General features: G+C 49.9%; 9 protein-coding genes across 9 annotated transcripts; 4 read left to right on the forward strand and 5 right to left on the reverse strand.

The window, feature by feature from the left end:
* Positions 1-3,086: 3,086 nt before the first annotated feature.
* On the reverse strand, positions 3,087-5,808 carry N7508_000962 (sulfatase domain protein; the record flags this gene model as incomplete). Its single annotated transcript, XM_058459047.1, has 2 exons — positions 3,087-5,403; positions 5,489-5,808. The coding sequence occupies 2 exons, from the start codon at positions 5,806-5,808 to the stop codon at positions 3,087-3,089; spliced, it is 2,637 nt and encodes an 878-aa protein (XP_058325269.1).
* Positions 5,809-6,099: 291 nt separating this feature from the next.
* N7508_000963 (uncharacterized protein) lies at positions 6,100-7,296 on the forward strand (the record flags this gene model as incomplete). Its single annotated transcript, XM_058459048.1, has 1 exon — positions 6,100-7,296. The coding sequence occupies one exon, from the start codon at positions 6,100-6,102 to the stop codon at positions 7,294-7,296; it is 1,197 nt and encodes a 398-aa protein (XP_058325270.1).
* Positions 7,297-8,203: 907 nt separating this feature from the next.
* Positions 8,204-9,085, forward strand: N7508_000964 (uncharacterized protein; the record flags this gene model as incomplete). The annotated part of the gene is made up of 1 exon (XM_058459049.1): positions 8,204-9,085. One exon carries the CDS (start codon positions 8,204-8,206, stop codon positions 9,083-9,085), a length of 882 nt encoding a protein of 293 aa, XP_058325271.1.
* Positions 9,086-9,453: 368 nt separating this feature from the next.
* N7508_000965 (uncharacterized protein) lies at positions 9,454-10,044 on the reverse strand (the record flags this gene model as incomplete). Its single annotated transcript, XM_058459050.1, has 1 exon — positions 9,454-10,044. One exon carries the CDS (start codon positions 10,042-10,044, stop codon positions 9,454-9,456), a length of 591 nt encoding a protein of 196 aa, XP_058325272.1.
* Positions 10,045-10,536: 492 nt separating this feature from the next.
* Positions 10,537-12,163, forward strand: N7508_000966 (Zn(II)2Cys6 transcription factor domain-containing protein; the record flags this gene model as incomplete). Its single annotated transcript, XM_058459051.1, has 4 exons — positions 10,537-10,593; positions 10,644-11,144; positions 11,209-11,343; positions 11,411-12,163. 4 exons carry the CDS (start codon positions 10,537-10,539, stop codon positions 12,161-12,163), a joined length of 1,446 nt encoding a protein of 481 aa, XP_058325273.1.
* Positions 12,164-12,513: 350 nt separating this feature from the next.
* On the reverse strand, positions 12,514-14,542 carry ugd1 (UDP-glucose dehydrogenase; the record flags this gene model as incomplete). The annotated part of the gene is made up of 3 exons (XM_058459052.1): positions 12,514-13,740; positions 13,790-14,256; positions 14,323-14,542. The coding sequence occupies 3 exons, from the start codon at positions 14,540-14,542 to the stop codon at positions 12,514-12,516; spliced, it is 1,914 nt and encodes a 637-aa protein (XP_058325274.1).
* Positions 14,543-15,976: 1,434 nt separating this feature from the next.
* N7508_000968 (Drug/metabolite transporter) lies at positions 15,977-17,231 on the reverse strand (the record flags this gene model as incomplete). The annotated part of the gene is made up of 4 exons (XM_058459053.1): positions 15,977-16,429; positions 16,486-16,708; positions 16,764-16,939; positions 16,995-17,231. The coding sequence occupies 4 exons, from the start codon at positions 17,229-17,231 to the stop codon at positions 15,977-15,979; spliced, it is 1,089 nt and encodes a 362-aa protein (XP_058325275.1).
* Positions 17,232-18,337: 1,106 nt separating this feature from the next.
* Positions 18,338-19,513, forward strand: N7508_000969 (glycosyltransferase domain-containing protein; the record flags this gene model as incomplete). The annotated part of the gene is made up of 1 exon (XM_058459054.1): positions 18,338-19,513. The coding sequence occupies one exon, from the start codon at positions 18,338-18,340 to the stop codon at positions 19,511-19,513; it is 1,176 nt and encodes a 391-aa protein (XP_058325276.1).
* Positions 19,514-19,823: 310 nt separating this feature from the next.
* Positions 19,824-21,632, reverse strand: N7508_000970 (MDR family MFS transporter; the record flags this gene model as incomplete). Its single annotated transcript, XM_058459055.1, has 4 exons — positions 19,824-20,471; positions 20,520-20,946; positions 21,001-21,380; positions 21,450-21,632. 4 exons carry the CDS (start codon positions 21,630-21,632, stop codon positions 19,824-19,826), a joined length of 1,638 nt encoding a protein of 545 aa, XP_058325277.1.
* Positions 21,633-23,820: the final 2,188 nt, after the last annotated feature.

Consider the following 23,820-nt stretch of genomic DNA (forward strand, 5'->3'; position numbering starts at 1 on the left):
AATCCAAACTTCAACCTTGCAGGGAATGGACTTGGACTAGGCTGGTGGTGAGGTATAATCGACCAATGATGGAAGAAAACATGAGAATGAAGGCGCCTGTAAATTGCGAGCTGCATCCCGTGTCCCAGCTCGTTTGATAGGAACGTGGATCATTTCAAAACTGCCTGCATGAAGATGGAGGTGGCTGGCATATGTGCTCCTCAATGGCCATCGAGACCCATTTTTCTCCAGCAGCGGCACAAGTCTGGAGAAATCATCAACCCACTTCAGCTGAAGGTGAAATGTTCAATCCTTGCTGATAAACTAGTTATCGGAGTGTCCGTTAGTTTCGACAAGATGCATCTCCAGCTGTGACCTTTAGCGCTTGGAGGCGTCCAGAGGCGCAAGTACTGTATGAGGTCTCCGTGCAGGCGTCGTGGCTGGCTGACAAGATGCGACTATCCGCCATGTATGGTAGCGGGTCCTAGGCCCTCTGTCCGTCGCATGGGTAACCAATAGACACGCCTTCGCTGGAAAAGCGGGCATTTCAAACGAACTGTCAATCGATTGGCCTCGAGATTAGCCCGTCCTGACGAGTCATAGACACTTCTCGTGCGGGGAGTTTGCCTGCCATTGCCGATCAATAGAGTGTCAAGAACCATGCATGGTTTCTGACGCAATAGATCCCCTTGATTGTTTGGTGTATATATTAAGTCTGCCTCGATCCGTGCAGCGTAAGCTTCGAATAACATGTACAAGTCGTACATGTTGACACGAGGGAGTTGAAGATGCCTTTCAGCGCTGGCTCGGCGTCATTCCAGCATGGTTTCAGTTTGTTCAACGCGCACCAGGCCAGCGAGGAGTCTGGAATCTCAGTTCCCGAGGAGCTCCGGAGAGATCGAAAAAGGGGGGTGATTGGGTCTATCCCTGTATCTATTCCGACGAGGTGCATTAGATTGATGGGTCGTGTGGAGGTAGAAGAGGAACAGGTGCATCACGGACATTTAGTGGATCCTGAAGAACAGATTCGCTTTCGACAGAGTGGCCCACTTATAACACTAGTTTTGACGATTTATATTACATGTCGATGAACTCGGAAGAAATCCCGCAGGCATGGAAATTGTATATCTGTGTTTCGTTCCTTGAAGTGTTTTCTACAAATCCAAATTTTCTTCGTACTTTTGACAGCTGCAAGTATCTCTTGACAGTCACTTGTAAACTTGGACACGTCACCATTTCTCTTTCAGTGGAATCAATTTCATGGCACTTAGTCTCCCTAATTCCTGTCTGTGTGTAAATTCTTTTGCGCTCCGTATTATGAGGGCGATTATCCACTTAACGATAGGCTGTTTCATCTGATTGACCCGTGAATAAAATGGATCAGCCTGACTCGATCGCGTTGGTGGCGTTTGGTATTGCCGAAGTTGCCGAGAACGAAAGAGTAAACGTCACGATCTCACCACACATCGTGGAATTCCTTTTCGATCATGATTTCTCTGTGCCAAACCTTGAGCTGGTCCAATTACATGTATATGGGATGCCACATACTGTACTCCGGATGCTGCGACGATGGCTTATAAGCTCATGTAATGAGATATACAGACTGTACAGTAGGAGACCCACACGATCCCGGTTGTATCAAGACTGAGCACTCGGTAAGAACCACTGCAGAGTCTGGCACACTTTGCCAGAGTGTAGAGATCAAAGCGCCCAATCCGATCTAGACGGGAGCCCTCCCGCTCCCGTTCCCTCTCGTATCTGAATGTGATGGATACAGCGGGACTGTCGGGTATTTCAGCCGAAACTGTCGTCTCACGTTCTGGTCTATTTTGGTCATGTCAAAGTCTGCATGGTCTGATTCGGACTGATTCGGACTCTATACAGAGTCCTCCGCCCTTAAAAATCCGAGTCTACGTGAAGTGTGTTCCATGATCATCTTGTGCGCAAACGCGAATCAGTGCGGGGAAGACCATTTTCGGATGGTTCGCATTGCCGACAGTTGCCGGTAGATGGTGGCCAATGCGCATAGTATAAACTCTGTACTTTGAGAGATGCATTGGTTCGCATCCATTGGCAGTGTACAGGTAATATGGAGTCCAGATGCAAAGAGCGGTAATGTTACAGTATCTTCCGATCGGATCTCACGGTACTGTGCGCAGATGCCGGAAGTGACTTGTGGGGAATCTGCCCCCTGTTTGACAGGAATTGCATGGCAGGAGTATCCCACACAACAGCTAACCACCTGATTTCATACTCCCGGCCTTGGAGTATGGTTCCAGTGTACAGTGTATGGTTTACAGTTCTCGCATGAATTGGGGTTCGCAAGATGCAGTTCGCTGTAGGTCGCAAGGGCCGGCCCGAAAGGTACCAATCCTACAGAGATATATGGGCCAAGGCTCGTAATGCCCGCGCATCTACAAACTTGTTTGAATAGATGAAGACTGTCCGACTTCCTCCTGTTTGGGATCTAATCATAACGAGACTATAATGACATCAGGCTAACTTGTGAAATCTCGAACAGGTTGATCAGTTGCAACATACCGCACGTGCGACTTGGCCACTTCCGGCCATCACATCGAGCCATCCCTTGCAGACCCGTGGGCAGAGTCTGTCTGGACTACGCATTAGTTCAGACCTGTGTTTCAACCTCACTCCAGCGTCCAGTCTAAGTGCTCGAATCAGGCATGAAGAAAAACCCGTATTTTCATTGAATCGGAATGCATATGCGAATATCAAGTACAAAATAGGAGATAAATTGGATATATACACAAGAACATGAAGGAAATCGCTTCTACTCCGAACGACCAGTCCTCTCAATGCGGATCGGGAGATGTTTTGAAACACAAGCGCGTCTCAAATTCGAGGCTATGCCTAGCCAGACCGGCACGGCCAGGCTGTCGCGATGAGGGAGACATCTACTGCCTGTCTCACACCCCCGAGCCGGTGGTATCCAGGATCCAAACGGTCGCTCCGATCAGACAGCGACCCGTGTTGGATCCTGGCGGGTGGCATAATCTCGTCGCTCGAAGTGCCCGTTCCAAAACAGACACATGGCATGCAAGTATATGAAAATAGATGAAATGATAAATGTGAATGTGCCAGTCGGCTCATGCCGCCGATTCCGTTTTGTTTTTCTCGGCTTCTGGGGAGAAGCGCCAACGGTCCCAGTTCTCCGTCACCCACCAATTGGCGACATACGCGGCATTGTAGAGCCAGTTAAGAGCATCGTCGTCGTAGCGCTTGCTGATCGTCGACGCCAGGTCTGGCAGACTGAAGCGCTCAATCGGACTCAACTCGTCGGGATCTTTGGAGAGATCGGAGAATCGCCATTCAACATCGTTGACCAGGGGAATGACCAGACGGAATTCCGGTCGGGCGGCCGACCGCACCGATAGCCACGAACCGCCAGTGTTCATGACTGTAAAGTGCCAGGCTTGGCGACCGTCTTGCTCGGTGATCTGCGGACGGATCAGAGACTGTCCTTCGTAGAGAGATCGGAGGTCTCGGGCGGCCTTGGTGCTGTCCTCACTGAGGGAAGCTGACTCAATCAGCAAGTCGATGATACTGGGAACGATCTGGCTGCTGATGACGGGGCTGTCAATTTCAATGGGAGGTAACTTGGGGTGGGCAAGCACAATGGGAACCTGGAAACTGCCGATATGGGGGTTGTCGTAGGGAGTAACACCGCCGTCATTGGGAAGAGAGAGACCGTGGTCCCCAGCCATGACGAAGAGGGTCTCATCGGCGATGCCCTTCTCCTCCAGGATGTCGATGATCTCGGACAACCAATCATCCACGTACCCAACCGAGTTCAGGTACCGGTTCAGGTCGTTGTTGGGACCAGCAGTAGAACCCATGATCTCGTCGAAGTCGTCGTTGGGAACTCCCCACGGGTGGTGGGTGGTACTAGTCAGATGAGTGAGGAAGAGACGTTCATGCTTGGCCTCGGCGTCGTCAATGGCATCGCGAATGTATTCACGGAGCTCTTGTTCCACAAATCCGTAGTAGTTCACCTCCTTGGAGGTCACGGGATAATGCTTGGCAGTCGGCTTGGTGATGGTCTCCTTGGTTTGCTTGTCACGGAATCCCAGCACAGGAGTCAACTTCTCCTGGTTGTCATAGGTTTCGGTGACCGACATCATGAACATGGGGTGCCACGGCCACTTGGTGAAGTCGTCCGACTCACTGTTGATATCGGGCTGCTTGCTGAACATGTCGAAGACGTGGGCCAAACATGGCTGATAGACGTGGTGCTCAAACTCGCGGTTAAAGTCGGCGACCAGTGGAGTGAGACCACAGAGACTACCCGCCAGACTCTTCAGAGTGTAGGTTGAGGTGGTAACTGCGTTTTTGGCACTTACACCACCGTAGGCCTTGCGCGGGAAGCGGGTGTTCTCATGGTCAAATCCGTTGGGGAAGCTGGTCAGATACTCGGCCGTGCGAGTGAGGTTGGACAGACGGTCCTCGACCTCAGGAGGGATCTTCTTGTCCTTCCACGTCTCGGCGATGCGCTTGTACATGAACTCATCCTTCTTCAGCGGGAAGATATCAGCACGAGCACTCTCCAGCTTCAAGAATACCACGTGCTTGATCTTGACGTCGCCGCTGGCCAAGGCATTGTGAATCTCCTCCAGCACCGGCTTGTTCAGGTTCGAGATGTGCAATGGATCCTCACGCGGGCTGTAGTGCAGAGCCAAGGGGTCTGTCGGATCCCAGTCTGTGAAACCCTCAGGAGCCGGGTTCGGCATCCATTCCCACCGAGGGGGTGGGTGCAATGCAGAAAGCCCTTCCAAATGATCAAAATATCCAGGCATGCCGGTGGTGTCGACGGGAGAGTTCCGGTGAGCACCCTCGACGATGGTCGTCAAGGGCAGCGTGGTCGAGAGGTACATGTACACTGGGTCCGAGGGTCGCATAAAGCGAAGCAGGAGGAACAGACTGAACAAGGTGAGGACGAGCGCCCGTTGGGGGACCCCATCGGTCACCCGCTTGTTCTCCGGCAGCGGGTTGGGGAGTTGCGTGTTCAGCAAGGTGTCCGATTCCTCCTCGTCGCTGAGGTCCGCATTGTCCTCCAAGGCGATTTGTTCGTAAATTTGGGGATCCGGCAGGATTTCATGACGAGCGCGAGGCCAAACTCGTTGCACAAATGGCTCCACGTGTGGCCACACGCGCGCCGCCATCCATCGGACCGGCCATGCCCACACATGTAGGATTCCTCCGGTGATGGCATGAATCGGACGGGCGGCAAACAGTGACACGGTCAAGAGAATGCCCTCGACAATGAGGAAACCCGTCAAGCCGGTCAGCAGAGTGTGGATGGCGGCGGCGTCGCCGTTGAAGGATTTGGCTTGGCGCCAGTGGATTTCGGCGCCGGTGAACACGTAAAAGGAGGTATTGGCCGAAGCCATGAACGAGACGATCAAACTGTCACTCGATTAGCCTCTTGAATCCCATTGAGGTTGTCGACCGGGGGGGGGGGGGGGGACATTAGGGGCACGTGGACACTTACCTAGCTGGGATGACCACCAAAGCCACCAAGGCGGCTCCAGGTCGCCACGCGATCTTCTGCGCGAAGATGCGGAACAGCAATAGGATCGCAACATCCTGGAAAAAGAAGGTGATTCCCCAGAGGAAGAACCGAGGTGCCGGGAGGGAGTACAAGTGAGCGTAGAGATGCAGACATTTGGCGCTGAACAACGAGAGAAAGGCCAACGTGAAAAAGTAGCGGCGGGCAAAGTCCCATACAGCATCCAGGGTCTCGGCAGGCGAGACACGAACACGACGAATGCCGTGACTCAAGTACGACTGGACAGCATGAACGACTTTCATGATTTATGTACTCGTCCCCGACATGAGAGAGGAAGAAGAAGAGCAGGATCAAGGATAAGAGGATTGGAGAGGGCCAGGGTCGTGTGGAGACAGGGTCGCAGTTGGACCCTCTCCTAGGCCTCGTTTCCCTGGCCTTTTCTCTCCCCTTCCCACTTTTCCCACTTTTCCTCCAATTGCTCCTCTTCAGCCCCCAACCGCCAAGTCTTGGCCCCGCTCCGCCGGATACGTGATTTCCTAAAATATTCTGCCTCTTCTTTCTCTTCTGGGAAATGGTCCACCTGCCACATTACCATGTTGGGCCTTTTTGGATGGGTGTCGCTCTTATTTGAGCCACTCGCATTTGATATCCCCCCGATTGAACCGCAACCTCGTCTGCGTGCTGAGAGTCAACAGGTCATCCCCGCTCATGGCCCCTGGGAAGATATCATCACCGGCGATTACGGTCATCCCCCGGTTCTCCGAATCCATGACCGACAGGGTGTGGTGAAATGGAGTTGGGAACGGGCGGATGTCACGCAGGATCTGCCTCCTCGTATTCGGAGCGGGCTCTACAGCAATGCGAATGATGCGACCGACATGAAATGGATGCGAGGGGGTACGAGTGTCGCCGCCATCTACAGCAGCCTCATCGTCGTCATCAACCATACGCCCGACCAACCCTCCATCGATAAGAAGATCACCTTCGCGCTCAGCAGAGACACTCCGATGCTTTGGAATGCCCACACTCTGGAACCGTTACCAGGGGACCGCCTAGCGGTGGGCACCACCGGCCAGCGGCCCTGGGATGGCATCCAAGTCTACAACATCAGCACGGCCAACCCCCTTGTCGACGAACCTCCGGTCCTACAAACCATCGAGGGCTTACGAGCCATCCACGCCATGATCTGGGATGAACAGGGTCAGATGTTGTGGGCGGCGGGAACCGATGCGGCGGCGGATGGCTCGGATCCGGTGCCTGCCTACGGCGTTATCCAGGGCTACCCATTCGATGCCGCAACAGGTCTCCTGCGTGAAGATGAGGCCTATCGATTCCGATTCCCACACTACTACGATATTGATACTGAATGGGGGCACGGGTACAGCTGGTGGTCAGGACCGCATGACCTTGTGCCTGTCCCCAACGAGCGAGTGTTCCTCGTCTCCAACGACATCGGCCTACATGCGTTTGACATTGCGACGATGCAGTTTACAGCCGCCTACGAGGAAGTCATCGAGAAATATATGCCTGGCTTCGAGTGCACCACCAACGATCGCCATGGGATCAACCGTCAAGGCAAATACGAAGAGTTGCCCCAGTCGGACCTGAAAGGGTTCAGCCTGGCCCCGGATGGCAGCTTCTTATACGTGCAGTCTCTCTGGCAACTCTTCCGCAGCAACCACACGAGTCTGGTTGTGGACGGTGTGCGTCGTGAGATCAGACAAGGCGATGAGATCTACCGGTCGCGTTTCTTTGCGGACATTGATGGCTGGCCCAAACCAAAGACATAGACTGACTTGGCGTGGCTTTTCAACATGGCTTGCGCATTTTACGACATACCTAATCCTGACATATCTATAATCAGCATTTGGACAACGGCACTGCTTAGCGAAGCAAGTTGTGGCGTCCGCCACTTAACCTCGCATTACTGAGGGGAGTTTTGAAGTTCTTCATAGAGTTGGCGTCTGGTTTTCCATTACTTTATTGTCACCATTCTTATATATACAATCAATCACTGTATAAATACTGAGTCCAATGTCTACCCTCCCTAGGCGTACTCGTACTTCGAACCCCAAATGCAGATCACTTCCATAGGGCTCATCTGACTGTATTCTGTTGCCTATGCCAAGCCCTGTGAAAGAGGTGTTGTCGGAGGTTCATTGGTTGTAAATGTCGCGATGTTGCCCCTGTTTCAGCCCGGTTAGTCCCAGTTCCCCTGTCTCACTCCTTAATCTGTGCGCAGTATAGCCCTATGAGATACAAGATTGACATCGCTCGCACCGTTTCCAGAAACTCCTTTTTAATAAGTGTGCTATACCTGTTACAGTAATTGATCAGTGCGGAGGACAGCTGTCAAGAACAGTGTGAAATTTGTTATTAGCATGGTCTCTGCAAGCAAGACACTGACACTGCCACCTTGTCATTTACAGCTCAGGCCTTGATCAATCTCTCATGATCGGCCCCAAGTGCTGTCAGGCGCTGTTTACAGAAATACAAACATTGCGCTTGTTCCCGCCCACAAGGCGCAGATGCACGTCCAATCTTAGCCCTGCCAATTGCACAGCCCGCCGCGTATTGACGTAAATCAAACACTAGATAAGTGCATTTGTGTAGTGACTTGGGTGTTCCCAGATAATCCCACAGTTTGATAGTCACCACAGTATCTTATTTTATTCAACATCCATTTATCTGGAATAAATGGATCCCTTCAGCCTCTCCGTCGGTGCTATTGGTATCACACAAACCACTCTATCCAGCATCAGTAAACTTCGAGACATTCTCAATGGTCTCGAAGAAGCGAACGACATTTTGCAAGATGTGACTTTCGAATTAGAAGCTATACACCATCCACTCTCAGCCCTTGAGAATCTCCATGTTTCGGATGAGCCGACATTTCTCGCAGCAAAACGAGATCTGGAGAGAACGGGCGTTGCTGATGCCGTGAACAAATGTGGCCAAGCATGCGACAAGTTTTCAAAGAAGCTTGATAAATGGACGAAACATTCCAATCCCACGGAGGTTTCCCTCAGGGATCGGTTGTCTGTCGGTTTATGGAATCGAGAAAAGATACGGACATTCAGAACGCAGGTCCACTCCTGCCAGTCGATTGTCCAGTTTGCGATTGACAGCGCTCAGTTGTATGTGGCCAAATTAGATACCAGAGAAGATATGCTAATCCTCCGAAGAATCATCTTAGTACGGTCCGAAAGTGCATCCAAAGCTGCACGGCACGAGACCAAGAAACAACTACAAGTTCTCGAAACCGCCATCCAGAAGCACGTTGAGCTCACGACGAAACAACAAGCCGAAGTTTTACAGCGCAGGAGGGATCTTCAAAGTCTAGACGACGAAGATGATGAAGACGACGGCCAGCGACTTCTAACCATCCAGGAGACCAAAGCGCAATCTCATTTCCTTGCAGCCGATCAAGCTGCTTGTGAGGTTGTTTCGCAAATACTCTCTACCTTGGCGGTCCCTCGGGTCAGCACTTACAATACAAATTTCTCTCATAGTCACAACGAGGGTATAAAAATTGGGCACAACACAAGCACGATTACGTGGAATAGCGGTCGCACTTGAGGCAGGGCCATATCATGGATTTCTATGAAGCTTACAGTTATAGGCCATAAGTCTGTTCACAGCTCGGCTATGCTGGAAAAGAATATGAGTAAACCATACCAATGTATTCAGCATGCGCACATGAGCTCGTTTTTTGAAGTCTTAGGGTACATATCCCATGTTGCTATTTGTTATGAAGAGCAAATCTCTCTTTTGCGGGTGGAACTTGATTGGGGTAGTTGAACTGTTCAACAAGATTTCATACAAAGCACATGTGCATCAACGCACCTAGAAGACTATCCACCATGCCATGTGCGGCTCACTATCAAGTTTTGATTTCCTTTGGGTACTGTTGAGAAGATATGATTCAAAGTTATACATAATGTGCTTCATGCCCCGAGGATAGAACCCAGAACCTCAACGGCTGCCTCGTTCTCGGCTTTAGTCATAGCTTTGGCCGTCATTCCAGATAGCAGCACTAACTCCAAGAATTGGCCGTCATGGGGAACGTAGATCTCCAGCTCCTTTTCTCCCGATGTTTTGCTCGGCTGAATAGTCGCAATCTTTGTACCAGAGGTATCGTGTAACTCTAGTATTCTCCCGCTCAACATATTTGTCTTCCATTTCAATCGTCCCGTGAAAGAGGTCTGAAGGCTGAAATGGCCCGACATCTGGCTGAGCCGCATGTCTATTGACTGGCCATGTAGCGTCAGGTGTGATTTTGATGATAGACTTGGAAGCCGAGCGTCGCCAACCATGTCCCATGGACCTGCACCCCAGCCACGAAGTACAACCACATTGGGAGCTTTCTCCTTGCAGATCAAGACCGAGTACGAGGGCGGAGCCTCAATTGGATACCCTGCAGGATGAACTAGGACTTTGGTGGGATCCCATGGTGCCGGTCGGAGTGATAATGAGACAGCTCGTGGGTTTGCTGTGTGGCTGCGAGAGGAAAAGAAGGAGGAACAATGTGCACTCATAGTGGAAGCCGATTAACAATGTTGATAACAGTGAAGAGTAGTGTAGACTGTCGATATCTGGAATATCTTGGTTGGATGTTGTGAATATAAATAATGGTCCCTTGTTGCTTCTCCGATCAGCCCTTATATATTCAAACTATTCTCAGCTCCAAGCAGATCACCCTCACTTGCTGAGCTTCCATGGGAACATGCTGCGCCGGGCTATACAAGTATATGCATTGTAATCGTATTCGAGATGGCATGATCGTCACCAAGTCATTCCCAATTGGGAATCATGATGCGCCGGAGTCTTGGCGGGTCTTCCCCAGAGCTTTTGATGCTTTTCATTGGCTTTGCTGGTCCCTTGGGCTTCAACGTGGCTGTGCGGATGTCATCACAGCATATCGTGGGCGCTCCATATGGCCTTGCCAGGTTGAAAACTACCGGAACAATGCCCCCCTCTCCATTTTTTGAGGCCGGCTCTATCATTGTACCACAACTCTGATCTTGATCATGCCCGGGGTGCCATCCAGTCGTGGCTGTGGCGCTTGCCGCAAAGCAAAGAAGAAGGTTCAGTCCTTGAATCCAATATGGTGGGCCTACATTGACGCATAACCTAGTGTGACCAGCTCAAGCCCGTTTGCTCCCGCTGCATACGTCTGAATATGACGTGTGTTGGAAGCGGACAGCAGCGGTACAAGTTCATGGCCCATCAGCTAGATCGAGGGCAAGCCCAAGGCCGATCTGACGTTCTGCCGAAAGTCTCCAAAAACAGAGTTGTCTTCGTTGACCGACCAGCACAACTATCCAGTACCGAAACAGACCAAGTTGCAGCCAGATTTGTAGGGGCGTTGCAGGTGACCGATATCCGATATGCCCTGGTCTACTATGGACCTTTCTTTCGGGATATTCCCCGACGCCTGGGCAAAAGTGCTGTACTGGACTCGGCTGTCGAAGCCATCTCAACCGCTTATCCGTTTCTTCACACCGGTTCTTACTCACCAACTGCACTCGCGCGCTATGGACAATCTCTACGGGCGCTTCGAGAGTGTTTGAACGATCCAGCGGAGGCTCGGAATTCAAATACGCTATGTGCCGTCTACCTAATCACCATTTGCCAGGTTAGTATTTTTCGATCTCTATCAAATCCACCAACGCAAGAGCTGATCACCCTGAGTATTATAGAGCTGGCTGGGGAGATGTGATGACTCGCTCACAGGCCACAGCGAAGCCATTTCTCATCTTCTTAGAGCCGCTCCACTACATGAATGGAACAGCAGATTCGAGCTTGAGATGGTTCTGATTATGTGTGTACCTATGGTATGTACGAGTCAGGCCATACTCACCGATATCACAGGAACCAGCTAAGACCGGTCCATTCAAATAGATCCTTGAAGGCATTGTTAATCCCCGTGTCAAAATGGACCCAGCATTTTGGGACCTGGCCGCGTCATTCAGAGATCGGATCTTCAAGTTGCAGGAGAACCGCCCCAGACCCTCGACCGAGTTTAAACACCTCGCTATGTTCCCAAATTTCGTTCAAGACCCTGACGCAAACCTTGCCGAGATTGAGAATGCATACCGCAGGCTTAGAGCTGATGCTCAAGTAATGCGACAACGCCTGAGTCAAGTCGAGCAACTCGCTCCGCTGTCCTTCTCATCCCCTGCCGTTGTGGCTCACTCCCAAGCACAAGCAGCATATACCATGGTATCAACCCTGGCTGTGCTCACAAATAGTCTCCTCCGCATCTTTGATCCATGCAATGTCACTCTAGTTAGCGAGTGTATTTTCCTATGTGATGAACTTGCAAACCAGGCCGAGCTAGCAACCTGTTACCGGCCCTTGGGATCAGCTTATATGCCGTTGTGTCTTACTGTCGCTTGGGCTGCATTGAGGGATGAGCCTCGATTGACGCGACTTGAGGCCATTCTCTCCGAATACCAGTCTGACTTTGCACAAGTCCCTTGGATGAGTCGGGCCCAGTGGCTAGCTTCCACTTTTGATAGCCATCGTGTGCGAGTCGCGGCCGAGAAAGCCTTACCACAATCCTCTGGCCTCCACGATACACAGGCCAACATGGCACTTTGTCGTGGGCGTAGACAGCTCCCAGTCAATCCCGAGTCATGCTGTATTCTTTAGCCGTACCACGAGTTGTGCCTTTGGATCTTCAAGATACATACGTTTGGTGTTCGGTCCATGCTTGCATGCTAGCAGTATGGAAAATATGAACATTTCTGCACTTTCGAGGATCAACCGTGGGAGGAAACTATATTGAACTGGAGCACACAAAAAGTCCCTATCTTCAAATAAATTGAGCTGATTCAAGACCAATACTGATTATCGAGGTCCACTGTGGCTTATCTGCATACTTCTTCAATCATTTACATGAACAGTCTAGGACATCTAAGTACATGGTACAATTATGACAACAGATAACGAAACCAGCCTCACCAGTGATTATAACACTGCCGCAAAAATGCTCGCACAATCTAAAATGCATCGCCCGAAGATCCAATGCTTTCCACGCGAATGCCCAAATTGGACATCTTCTTGGTCTCTATGATGCACCGTCCATCAAACAACCACTTGGGAGTTTGCATGTTTTCGGCGATTTTCTCCCAGTCTACCTGCTTCTTGGGAATGTTCTCGCTCAGTTTGTGCACTGGAATGTCACGTCCACTCTCGCGCTGACAGTCTGGGCAATCGGCAGCGCAGTCAGGCTGAGGGATCAACCTGTCCTCAATTGACGTGGTCAAGACTGCGTTCTTGCTCTCCTCTTCTTTGGAAGGCTTGGAGGTTTTGACCTCCTGTGCAATTATGGGAATGGGTTGCGACGCGGCTTTCATGTCTGAAGCAGAAACAGGGTCGCTGTTTCGGAACTCATCAAACTCTGTGACAATGAGAACTGCATTTGAGGAGGCACAGGCCTCGTATGCATCCGAGTAAACCTTCACAGCTCCACCGTCGTCTCTCAAAGCTGGAGGCCCAAAGGACTGGAGTTGGCGAATCTCGCTCTCAATCACGTAAGGGTTGCAGCAAGGGTCAAAGATTGCGATCTCTCCGGGGTTCTCATCAAGTAAGGTCTTGATGATCTCAAGAGCAGGAGCTTCGCGGGTGTCGGAAGTGTTCTTCTTGAAGGCATAGCCTAGCAAGGTAATCTTCTTACCCACCAGGGTGTTGTTAAGGCACTTGATAACACGGCTGGTAAACCGATTGCGCTGATACTCATTCATGGTCACCACCTGGCGCCAGTATGCTCCGACCTCCTTCAGTCCGAGTGATTCGGCAAGATACACGAGACTGAGGACATCCTTCTTGAAGCAGCTGCCGCCAAATCCGATGCCAGCGCGAAGGAACTTGTCACCGACTCGTGAATCCATGCCAATAGAAGCGGAAACCTCATTGATCTCAGCACCTGTGGCCTCGCAAATGGCGGAGATACTGTTGATACTGCTGAGGCGCTGAGCAAGCATAGAGTTAGCCACGAGTTTTGCTAGTTCTGACGACCAGATGTTCGTGGTGATGATCTGGGATCGGTTGACCCAGCCAGCATAAACTTGAGCCAAAGTCTGCGCGGCGACTTGTCCCTGTTCTGTTGTGGCAGAACCGATGATGACTCGGTCGGGGCGCAGGAGATCCTGGATGGCTGTTCCCGCTGCAAGGAACTCTGGGTTTGAGAGGATCTCAAAGTGCGCACTTGGGCGACGAACCGTTATCTATGAGGATGGTCAGTACCAGTATACCACAAACGAGAAGGTGACATACCATCTCCTGAATCATCTGTGCTGTCCTGCAAGGAACAGTCGATTTTTCCACGATAATCGCACCGTTCCTGGCATGTTGCACGACGTCTGCCGCCACGGCCTCAAAGGCTGTCATATCAGTTGCACTACCTGCACCTGAGCCTCGCATCTTAGTGGGAGTGTTGACAGCAATGATGACAATGTCCGACTCGCGGATACACTTGGCAACGTTGGCGGAAAAGAACAAGTTTGGCTTCCTCTCCGGTGAAGCAACTGCACCGGTTGACCCCTCTTCTTGTTGTCCTTTGGCAGCTACTGTTGACTTTCCACCAAGTCCATCTCGTGAAATGCGGACTATTTCGGCAAGACCGGGCTCATAGATGGGAAGATGTTGAGAGTTCCATCGCCGAATCCGACGTTCGTCCTTGTCCACAACGGTAACTCGAAGGTGTGGGTTCTTGTACGCGATGACAGCTGCAGTTGGTCCACCTTTTGAATGTCAGCATTTCTGTCCGGTCGAGAGCTCTGGGGTACGCTTGTTCGATTTGGACCTACCGACATATCCTGCACCAACACAGCAGATACTTCGAACGCGGGGAACCGTGGTGGTAGATTCCGGATCACTTTCATCGGTCACCGTGGTCCTGGTGCCCGTAGACTCTTCGTCGAGCTTGTCTGTTCCGTTCAAACTGTCCTCGGGGGTCGTCGGGATGGTCAAGGTATCAACGGAGATGGCCGTCTCAGAATAGCCGACTGAGCTCGGAACCAATGTCATTCTGGGCAAGTGGAAGACCGTCACGGCCTAGAGAGATGAAAGTGAAAGACGGAGTAGGGGTGAAGCTTCTCAATAAGAGAGACAAATATGCGAGTCCACTCCAAGCCGGAAATAAGGCGGCTTATGGCTAAATTTGGCTCCTTCAAATGCCAAGGTCACATTTGCGAGACCGAAACTAAGGAATCAGAGGATCGGAGAAGAGCATCCTCTCGTACACTATACCAGATACCCCATGAGGAACGGTCCCACGCACCTAGCCACTCCAGATATACCCGATGTACCCCTGTCCGAATTATACCGCTATTGGAAATACGACCGTATTGCATAATCTAGGATTTGAGGATATGATTGTGCACGCTTGTGGAAGCACCCCTTCCTCGTTGCGTTGGGATCGGCGGGGATTCGTGCATGTATTGCTACCGATTCCGATAGTAGTATACGCCTCTATGCAACTGACGTTGCCCCTGCCCTTGAATTCGAGGTTCTGACGATCTGGTTGGAGCGACAGTGACACCATATCGTGCTCCGTTTTCACCACCGGGGGACAAGTCCATCTCGGACCGATCTAAGACAGATCCAGTAAACGAAATGACCGGTGGAGTATTGGTGGAGGCACTGGACTACAAGTGAACTATAAGTAGATTAAATGTAAAGACGATAAGAGTCGAAGAAACGTGAAATCGTATTACCAAACCAATGCGCTTGGCGGGCCCGCCCGCGGACGAATCCCAGGGCTTCTGTTGGACATGTGCTGAAAGAACTCCGATACATCCATTGCGCCCCTTCTTTTTGGGTGATTTGGCCATTTGGGAGGGGAAAAGGGGTCTATCGGAATCCCACTGTTGTCCCTATCTAGTTGCCTACCCAGGGTCTACAGTCTACACCGGATCACTACAAACTTCTTGGCTGGATCGTCGGATCTTCTCTCAGCCTTAAAAAGTCGGTGGGTCTGTCCTGATCCTCGAGGCTAAATGGACGTGGCTTTGGTCGCTGTTCAAATCCAACACCCCCTGGTATATCCAGCCTTATGGCTTTGGTACATTGTCATATTTAGTGTTTTAGTTTACAGGGGATTCGCCACTACCTGTCTTCGCATTCGCATTCCTGAATTTCGACGTGAAGTGCCGGATAAGGCCAACGGGTCGATTCTCTTGGCCATACATGGACTCCCCCGGGTCTGAGAGCAACACGTGCGTTCGGGAATGGTGTTCATCGATCCTCACAGCCCACCCCTTTAGACCCTGGAGCGGAATGATCGTCACCACCAACTGTCTTTGAATTACAGGGATGTGACGCCCCGCGAGATGCCGGTGGTACATACGCTTCGGTGGCTGAGTGGATAGGGGAATAATTGAGTATTATGCGCGTGACCTTCTATGAAATACTATGAAATAGTCCTGTAATGTACAATTTCCCCATCATACCCACTCTAATTTATGACGTGGGGGCGGCTCTTTTCTTGGAATCGAGCTCTGCCTTGCTGTAGGATGCACAGCCAGCCAGTACCAGTAAAATACCTGAGCCGTTTAACCAATCCACGGTGAAATCCTTGAATACGAAAATCCCCATGGCGAGAGTCAGTGCCTGCTTGAGGTTGCCACAAACTGAAATTGTGAGAGCACCTGCAAGCTTGTTAGTCTGGAAAGAAGACACGTTCAGCAAAAACGCTAATAGTCCATTTCCGAGTAAGAACGCAATAGTGCCTGCCGTAGCAAGCTTCGAGGACTCCGTCGCGCGTTGCGACATGGTATCTGCAAAAGCTGGAATCTCTCCAGCAATGATGGCTAGTATCAAAGATTGGATCGCAGCAAGAGGTGACATTCGAAACAGTAGCTCCATGGATGGGAGAGCTAGGGATCCGGTCATGAGTCGGTTGGTGGTTACCGTCTGTGAATGAGTCAGTCAATCTTCACAGCTGATAACCGGAAGAGATCGAAACATACCTTGACAGCGGCAAGAACGACTCCAAAGATAGTCACGAACAGTCCGATAGCGGAGTAGTGATATTCTCCAACTGTGGTCATTCCCGCACCGATGATGATAGGACAGAGGGAAATATAGGTGGCCATGAAATATGAACGACCAAACCAGACTCGATAGATAAGGACAGTGAATATAGGGACGGTGTTGCGAATGATTTGGAAAAAGGCCAAGCTGACAAGAGATCTGCCACGAGGGTTAGCGCCTGAACGCAAGAATAAGCCTCTGCAGCAGAACTTACAACGACAGATTTGACATTGCAATGTTGGCTGTGAAAAGCACCGAAAAGGCCACCAAGATCATATGCTCTTTGCGTCCCAATCGAGACAATTTGAAGTATCCAAGCTTCAACAATCCGAAGGTTCCGACCGATGCGAAAGTGGTGTGTAGACACGTTAGGAGCCAGGGGAATTTGAACTGTTGAACCCGACGGTTAGTTCTGTGACAAGACATGTTCAAAGACGATACTCACAGATCCCAGAATGAGTTTGTTATACATCGTCAGCAGCATGCTGAACAGGAAGTAGGCTCCGAGCCATATAAACTTCACGGTCGTCGGCGTCTGGTATTCAGGCTCTGTGGTGGTCGTTGTGTTCGCATCTTTCTGGTTGGCTTCAAGATCGTCAGATCCTGTAGTTGACAGAGAGTCTTCGTTGGAGAGCAAAGCCAGCTCTGCCTCCTCTTGCTCATGGTTCTTTGAATGACTCATGTTTCCATCGAACCAGTATCACTATGAGGATAGGATATGTTCAACTCGGACTGAAAAGAATGGCGGAGAAAATGTATAAAGACGCACGCGAGGAATGAAGAAGGAAAGTTTTGATCTTCATGGGATCTATTTCCAGCATGCGCCACAAATTGACCTGAATTAGAATGTTCAATACTTTGTACTGTCAATACAAGTGGGGTGGTCGTAATCGTACATGCAGCCCTGAAGGGTCCAACAGTGAGACACGATGGGGTCCGAATCACATTTTGGCTCTTGGCATCTGAAGGCAGCAGTGGATTATGCATTATTTCGTATTATTGCCTTTCGATCTCGTTTGGGGTCCGCACTTGCCGGTGGCTCCGGCATCCTGTACTTTGAGGTCGTATCACGGAAAAGGGGCGAGCGGAAAGGGGGCTGAGGAGTATGTGAGTCCTGATTTCCCGCCTCACACTGGCGGTTTCGTCTCATCTTCCAGCGTGGAAACCCTCGTAAGGCCGGTCTATTGGTCTTGGCTGCGCATAGGACCGATGCCGCCCAGTCACAGCCTCCCTTGAATCTCGGGTACCAAGATTAATAATAGCATTACCTGGGTCTCTTTCTTTTCATCTTTCTTTTGCTTTGACTCTTCTGCGAACCCCAAGCGGTTCATCACTATGATGCTTTTTGCCAGTCGCTGGCAATGGGCGATCTTTGCCGGCTTCATAGTCGTGGCGTTAATCACGCTGCTCCAATATAACCACCCTATCTTAGGAACTCATGTTCGGACACCTATTACAGTATCACTAAACACTGTGAGTTTGTTTTGAGGCATGTTCTGTTTGCCATGAGATGTGCGAAATTAATATTTCAACCAGACCACACCATCCAATCCAGAGGTAGCTTCAGGAACATCCAAGTTCCATTTGCTGATCCCTGCAAATGGACCGCATTTGCAACTATGCAGAGCTGTTGTGTCATCAACCATCCTGGGGTATTCTGTCCCTGTGTTCAACGGTTGGAACAAAACTGGGGAACTAGATGCGTCAATCACCCATTTGGCCAAAGTCCGCAATGTATTGCGGTACTTGAATAACTTACCATCTGCCTCTGATGACGACCTTGTGCTCATGATCGACGGCTATGATGTAGTATTCCAGCTCCCAGCTGATGTCTTGATAGAGCGTTATTTCGCTGTGATTAACGCAGCAAACGCCAAGATTGCCGCTCGTTTCGGCGCAGACTCCATCGAGGCGCTCTCTGGAGTGAATGCTCCCCGGGAGACTATTCTTTTCGGCCCTGAGAAAATCTGTTATCCGGTAGACTGGAGTCGACCTGGATGCTGGGCTGCTCCTGACGACTTGGACATTCCCGTGGGCGCATTCGGTCCAGATGACGGCACCCTGGATCACAATCAAGCCCGATGGCTGAACTCCGGCACCATCATGGGCCCGGTTGGGGATATGAGGAGGCTGTTTGCAGCTACTCTGAAGCGCATCAATGAGACTTATGACCCAGCACATGAATACAGCGACTCAGACCAAAGGTACCTGAGTGATATCTGGGGTGAGCAGGAATATTGGCGCTCTATCGCGAGACATGAGCTCTATTTCCACGATGGAGCGAATTCAACAGACAGATCACCAGCAGGAGATTCCGGCGACACAGCAAGAATCATCCCAACTCGGGTCCCAGGCCAACGCACCGAATTCCACATTGGGATCGACTACAGATCGGAGCTGTTTCAGACACGCGTGGGCTCCGACCAGGTCATTGATCATGTTGCCTTTGATCGCCCTACCCGTGAAAAGTCTGGTCTAGCGACATACGTAACCAAAAACACTATCGAGTCGCCTCATTTCAAGCCTTACTACATCAGATTGCCGGAGAACGTCGTATTTTCTACCTCGCGCCTTCTCAGTGGGATTTCGCAAATGCTCGAAGCCAAACCGGAAGACCTCATTTCCACCATCCGTTTCGGAACGAACTTCGTTACCAAACATGTATATGGCATGTTCCATTGCATCGGTGAAAAGACATATCTTGATGATCTGTGGTATCTGCTGTGGTTCCAGAAATATGCGCAGCCGCTGTTTGAAGCCGCAATTAGATCTGTCAAAGAAGGGAAGAAGATTTCCGACACACCAATTGATGGACGAAAGTGGGATGTTGCCCATGGATACCCCAAGACACCTGAGATGGATTTGCAGGCTGGAGGCGTGTGGGCCGATTTCGATGGTGAATGGTTAAGCTGGGGAGAGCTGTGCCAGCCCTTTGAAGAGGATCTTTTTGGGGACAAGAAATGATCCAAGCATTTCTGCCTGCGGTTGTATTTTTATATCGTTTGAGTGCCGGTCTGCTTGATAGAAACAATGATAAAAAAAGTCGCAGACTCTCATGGCTTTGTATTTCATATTGCAGCTGTCCACTTTCCTGAACTTCAAACAGCATTAACGCCGTCAAAGTTGGCTTGAGATACGCTTTCAATTTGCTAAGCTTTTCCAAAAATCTTATCTACATATGGTCTCAATAGTACGGTCGTGGAAAAAATAGCAGCAGTTACAAAACAATGCTCAACGCTCAAAATAATCCGCCAACTCCTGCTAGTCAAAAATCTCAATCTTCGGGGTGTTGTCTGTGGGTTTTCTTCATTGACTTCCACTGCACAAGCCCTGCGCCGATAAAAGAAAGTAATGCGGCAGCAACAGACACGTAGAATGTCTGCGTGACAGCAATGTTGTACGCATAGAGCACGGATGGGAGAGCCTCTTTGGATAGACGTTGCGACAAGTTGGCTGCACCGCCCTCTATCACCGCACTTGGGTTAAGCTTCGGGGCATATATGGAAATGCTTGCCATAAGACGGTTCTCAAATACAGTCTGAGCAATTGAGATGAATATCGCACCGCTCAGACTCTGTGCAAAAGTAATGATGGCAATTCCGATTGGTATATCATCCAAGGACAGCACGGTCTGGAGAGCATTGATGCACTGTTGGAAGCCGAGCCCTGCACCGACTCCAATGATGACTTGGTATCCAATCCATTTCGCATGGCCGGTATGAATCCCAAAGGTCGTACACAGGCCAGAGCCGATCGTGAGAAACACACTTCCTACGAACATCAAGGGCGTATAGTACCCAACAATATTCACGAGGAGACCCCCTAGGGCAGAACAAACAATCATAGCCACGACCATTGGAAGATTGTTGATTCCGGACTCTGATGCGGAATCTTCTTTGATTGCTTGGAACCAAATGGGAAGCTACAGAGGTGTTAGCGGAGGAAGTATAATGAAGAACTCTAGCCTCACATAGTATCCAAACACAAAAAAGGACCCTCCAAGGAAAGTGGCATGTATCACTGCACCAAGCACATTTCGATTCTTGAGTAGACGAGGTGGCACCGTAGCTTCATCCTGTTTCCAAACCTGGATGAAGCACCACAGAGAACCGAAGACCCCGAATAGGACAAAAAGTGCAATTATTCTTGCATTATGCCAATCATACTTCGTTCCACCCCATTGCAAGCCCAATAGTATTGAGACTATTGCCGGGATGAAGGCCAGAATACCAAGCGGATCCATTCTTTTCAGCTGTCCAAGTGTGTCGAGCCTGGGCTTCATTTTCATCGAATCTTTGAAGCAGAGAACTATCACCAGTCCAGTGAGAGCACCGAATGGTATGTTTATCCAAAAACACCATCTCCAGCTGACATGGTCGGTCAATACTCCACCTAGTCTGCCGCAACGTTAGCTCGCACTCTGGGGATATCTTCTCGGAGTAGAATCTTACAACGGCCCTGTAATGGTCGCAATTCCACTGGTGCTCCCGATGATTCCATAATAAAGTGCACGACGGTGAAGAGGTACACTGTTTGCAAGTACCAGCAAAGCACCCGGAGATAGCCCCCCCGACCCAATACCAGCAATTGCCCTCCCCAAAATCAGGCCTTTCGAAGTCGGAGTCACTGCGCACACCAAGGACCCAATCTCAAACAAGGCCAGGGCGATCATATATGTCCATTTCGTAGAATAGTACGTGTATATCTTGCCGAACGGGAGGGTGACAGCGCATGTCGTCACGAGGTAAGCGCTGGCATACCAAGAAAGGTCACTTATTGAATTGAACTGTTCGGTGATTTTGGGTACCGCGGTGGAGAGGATTGTGTTGTCCTGTCATAGAGAAAAAGCATTGGTGTTAGAGGAACTGCCGATCAAACAAAATGTCCCGCTCAGTATTACCAGGGCAATGCAGAAAGACTGGAAACACAGTCCTATGAGAATTGGAGCAAGTTTCAAAGTCGGTGGATATTCCTGCTTCTCATCGTCGATGCTGTGGTCACTCCCGGTCTCTTTCAACGGGATATCATCTCGATTTGAACAGACTTCATCCCGACAGTCTCTCAAGCTTGGACTGTCTGCCATGAACTGAAATTTTGTTCCCCCAGTTCTTGTTCAAACTGTGGGAGGTCATGAAAGTTTGCTTGTTGTGAAGCATTCGATCCGAAATGTGGTCTGGGTGTTGTTGCAAAATGAAATCTCCGGTCCATGAATCGAAAGACGTATATCGGTTTCTTGTAGGACAGCTACCTGCATTACTACTGCCAGCTGTAACCCATCAAGCTATGCAAGGGATATAGCTTTATCGGTGCTTGGGATCTTTTTTTCCCGGCATTCTTTCCAGGCTACTTGGTATGCAGTAGATTCTATCCCACGAGATGTCCCACTGCTCAGGATAGGTCTCTTTTTTCGAGATAACGTTGATATATTTCTGCCTTTTGAGTTAGCTCGGTTGAAAAGATCAATCATTTCCACACATTTAGGCATTTCAACGCTGTTCAATGTCATGTTGATCACAGCCAACTTTATCAACATCTACCCCTGCATTCCACAGATATTGTAACCTCGCGAGAAACTGGTACCAGCTGCTCTCTCCATTTGTGCAGGTTTAATTATCAAATTTGTCAACGTGGGTGCTGCCATGGAGGGCGCTTCGTCATTATAGTTGGAAAGACCTGTGACATCAAATCCCAGATCTATAAATATCATGGACTCGCTGACTCCCACTTTTCGCTCTTGAAAAATATGATGACTTTTCTATTTACGGTGTAGGAATAGGGAACAACCCATGTCAACACTTTATATTTGTCACAATGTGACATAGGGAATCAAGATCCAAGCCTATGTGTAACCCGGTGGCCCAGAGTACTAGTTTGAATCTACGCTCAAACTTCATGAGAGTAAGTTTATATGTGAGAAACTACTGCAGTCAGCGCATTATATTGCAATGAGCTTCTTTGTTTGGAGCATGTAAACAGTTCAATGACAACGCAGGGGCCCGCTCATGCTGCTATGTCCGAGCAGGTTACGTACTACCAAACTTTCACCACCCGGAAGGGATACCGATCGGGTCACATTTCACAAAGGAGAAGTCTTTTCTAAATCAGTTGATGGGATGACTATACGACGTATAATATAGAAATGAAAACTTGGTAAACCCAAACCAGCACTAGCACTGACTATTGAGACTCATCTAAATTAGCAACATGCGATGTCTTTACGGCCGCAGCGGAAAGGCCACAACTTACTAGTAGGTATACTTACATTGACCACACTTTGAAGCCTGTATAGTGTTTTAATGGTGTGAAGGAGGGTACACAGCTTTGACATTCTAAACGGCTCACCAGGAGTGTTAATAGTGACAGCCTGAACCCGGCAAATACATCCAATTACTGTGGAGTTTGGCAATAGCAGGTATTCTCCGAATGCTATTTTTTACAGGGATGAAGGGGCGTACTCAGCAAGAACAGATCCTTGGAAATCCTGTTCCAGGAAAGATTCATGGCGTAGGCTGAAAATTCCCCCAAGGAATGTATGTGAGGTGATTTCCAGATGACCTCCCCGTCCCGGTTTGTTCTGGCTCTAGGTCAATTGTAACCTGCTGAGCTGTGAGTGTGTTTGATCACGACTGGGCTGGTTTCGATCAGGATCGAGCCTTTTGCCCGTATATCCTGTCGCGTCAGCCGTTCAAGACACTGGATCTTAGCGTGTTGGAACTTGCTGTCTTCCGTAACTTGCTCAGCCAATGAGGGCATTCAAATCTCTGTTATTTATTACTTGCTATTTCTTGCTATTTAACGTTATGCTATGCTCATCATTAGTAATCCGCTCATTCGGAGTTACTATAATTCCGGTTCTCAATCCGTATTCATGAATGCAGCACTGACACACCCCCTTAGCAAGCGCAGTGTCGCTGGCTTGCTGCCACCGGGAATAGCTTCATGAATCAGCAAGTCCTCCAACCGGCCCGCCAACCTCTCCCTGGCGTTTTTCCAGCATCCACCAAGTGGCTGATGTCCACCAAGTGAAGCATTTTCTCAAAACGCTCGTGCTGCTGTCTCGGCAGCAATTTCGTGAGGCCGTCGGCTACCATCCTGGCAGTAGGCACCCATTGGATCGAAATCCGGCCTTTCTGCACTTCCTGTCTCAGCCCTAGGTGGTGAATATCTACATGACGGAGCTTGGTGTCGAAGCTAGTATCCTAAGACGTGAGCAAGTTGATCGCTCTCTCATTGTCGCATTCAATGCTAATAACGTGAGAAGGATCGAACCC

The sequence above is a fragment of the Penicillium antarcticum genome (assembly GCF_028974205.1).
Source record: "Penicillium antarcticum strain IBT 31339 chromosome Unknown utg000001l_segment0_segment0, whole genome shotgun sequence".
Classification (NCBI taxonomy): domain Eukaryota; kingdom Fungi; phylum Ascomycota; class Eurotiomycetes; order Eurotiales; family Aspergillaceae; genus Penicillium; species Penicillium antarcticum.